The 2,156-nt window shown below is 42.6% G+C and overlaps 1 protein-coding gene across 1 annotated transcript in view; it reads right to left on the reverse strand.

Annotated features, from left to right (window-relative positions):
• The window catches only part of GLCCI1 (glucocorticoid induced transcript 1), a 52,944-nt gene extending 52,621 nt beyond the window's left edge, over positions 1-323 (reverse strand). Inside the window, exon 1 of the mRNA XM_010286966.1 lies at positions 230-323. Within this exon, the coding sequence (XP_010285268.1) occupies positions 230-323 (94 nt within the window). The remainder of the gene's footprint in view (positions 1-229) is intronic.
• Between the last annotated feature and the right edge of the window lie 1,833 nt (positions 324-2,156).

Raw genomic sequence — 2,156 nt, forward strand, 5'->3', positions numbered from 1 at the left:
CAATTTTCTATATACTACTACTACCACCATATAGACTACAAACATCATTTTTAGTATCCACACATCATATACTAAAATGCTGAGAAAAAGCAGGGAAACAAAGACCAAATCCTGCCCCATGACATGCAACTATATTCCAGATTGTGTAGAAACAGCTATATGTTTGGGGGGGGGGGCAACCTTTTTTCATGTGCGAGACCAAAGATACAGTGTATCTTATTACCCTCGCCTGCTAGAAAATGGTGCCTGTATTTCGGTAAAATAAAGCTGTTGACGTGTGCAATTGTGGTCATTATTAGGGCGATCACGTTGTTTTCATTCATTCATTCAGGATTTGCTAGAGGATGTCAGCTTCTGCAGCAGCAGCTGGCTTGACCTGGAGGAGGGGGAACAAATTCCTCGCAAGGCATACAGATTTACAGCGTGCATTTCTTGACGGACCGTTTATGATTTTATACATTGCACTCATTAAACCGAGTCAAGCCATGTATGCTGCTAACGTGGTTCACCGTGAGGCAAGCTCAAACAAGTTTAATGACAGAAAAGTCATTCAGTACTAATTTATAGTCTGATTTATTAAGGCTAAAATAGCCCACAGATGAAGAAGGTTGAAACCACTTTCTAAAAATTAAAATTTCCCCTCGAACAAAAAATTCGTACATAATAATGAAATACTTCATGGCTTTGCAGTATTCTTCCTTGCTTGCAGAAGTGCCCAGATTCCTCCCCCTTCAACACACCTTAAGCGTAGACCTTTACACACTGCACCACTACAATGTTTTCCTCCGGGTTCCCGCAATTAAATAATTTACAGTATTCATCATCAGGACCATCACTATTCATATGCACCGATTTTTTTGTTTTGCCTAGTTCCCCATTGGCATTTTCCAAAGGTTAAAGGAGGAGGAAAAAAAGAAGCCTACATTTTAGAACTGTTTCATACAGTGGGAAAAATACGATCTTTAAAATTTTAAATAGAGCTTGAATGAAGCAAAACCACTGAAGTCCAGTTCCATTTTCAAGCATGCAAAAACTTCTGCATAAATAGATGTTGGTTTTGAGAAATAAGTTACAAAGTATCTCTGCTCAGTTTCTAACGCAACCCATTTAGTCATCTGCATAAGCACAAATACTGTATCGGGTAAACTAACTCCAGGCGTAACTGGCAGTGACATTTTGCTCATTCGTAAAATGCTGCCCATGTCCTAGGACCGTTCTGATGACAGGGATCTGCCGAAGTTACAAATACTACAGATTGTAAGGTTTTACTACACGTTAAAACTGAAAGGGGGGGGGGCAGGGAGAAGACAACAGATTCCACTGCTACAAAACACGTTGGCAACCAACACAGAACACAATTTGACACAAAAACGAAACACAGTGAGACTTAAGGAAGGGACAGAACAAGCGAGGGGTATTGAACCACATAAACCATTCCCAGGAAGAGATGATATGCGGTACCTGATAGCTACAGCAGGGTAACATAAAAAGTGCATTTAGTCCGATCCATTCAACTGCTAAAGTGATGGGGGAAGGGTTAGGGGAGGTAAGATGGCCACTGCCACTTTAACACATTCAATAATTTAACAGACAACCTGACGCAGGTTAAGTTGGACGGAATCAATTCTACATTTTAAACTTTACAGGCCTATTTCGGCTACGTTGGGTGTGGTGGGGCAGGGTTTTGGGGGTTTTTTTTTGGTTGGGTTTTGCTGGGATTTTTTTACAGTCTCAAGGATTCAGTACGAAGTATCACAAGGAGGCAGACTGTGTTATTTGTTTTTAAGCATCTCAAGATGGGAAATTCCTTTTTGTTTTGGAGTCTGTGCTTGAAAACATTACATATTTTAACCTGTTATAAAACCGCAAGTCTTTCAGAAACCGAGCTCTGTTGAAAGGAAGAAAAAAAAAACGGGGTTGGTTTTAAGCACACCACTTACGAACTGGGTTGTGACACCCCAGATACGCATCTAAGCCATTAACAACCCGTACCGAATAATTACACCTGTAGGCAGGGAAGCGTGTTGATTTTAAGACTCGTCCCTCTCATGCACACCTCCACTCCCGCAGCCCGCCCGGGCGGGACAGAGGCAGACCCCCGCAGCCCCCCTCCGCAGAGAGGCCAGGCCGGGTGGGGGGAACCGGCGGCGGCCCCC

This window comes from Phaethon lepturus, unplaced genomic scaffold (assembly GCF_000687285.1).
Source record: "Phaethon lepturus isolate BGI_N335 unplaced genomic scaffold, ASM68728v1 scaffold27985, whole genome shotgun sequence".
In the NCBI taxonomy this organism is placed as follows: Eukaryota; Metazoa; Chordata; class Aves; order Phaethontiformes; family Phaethontidae; genus Phaethon; species Phaethon lepturus.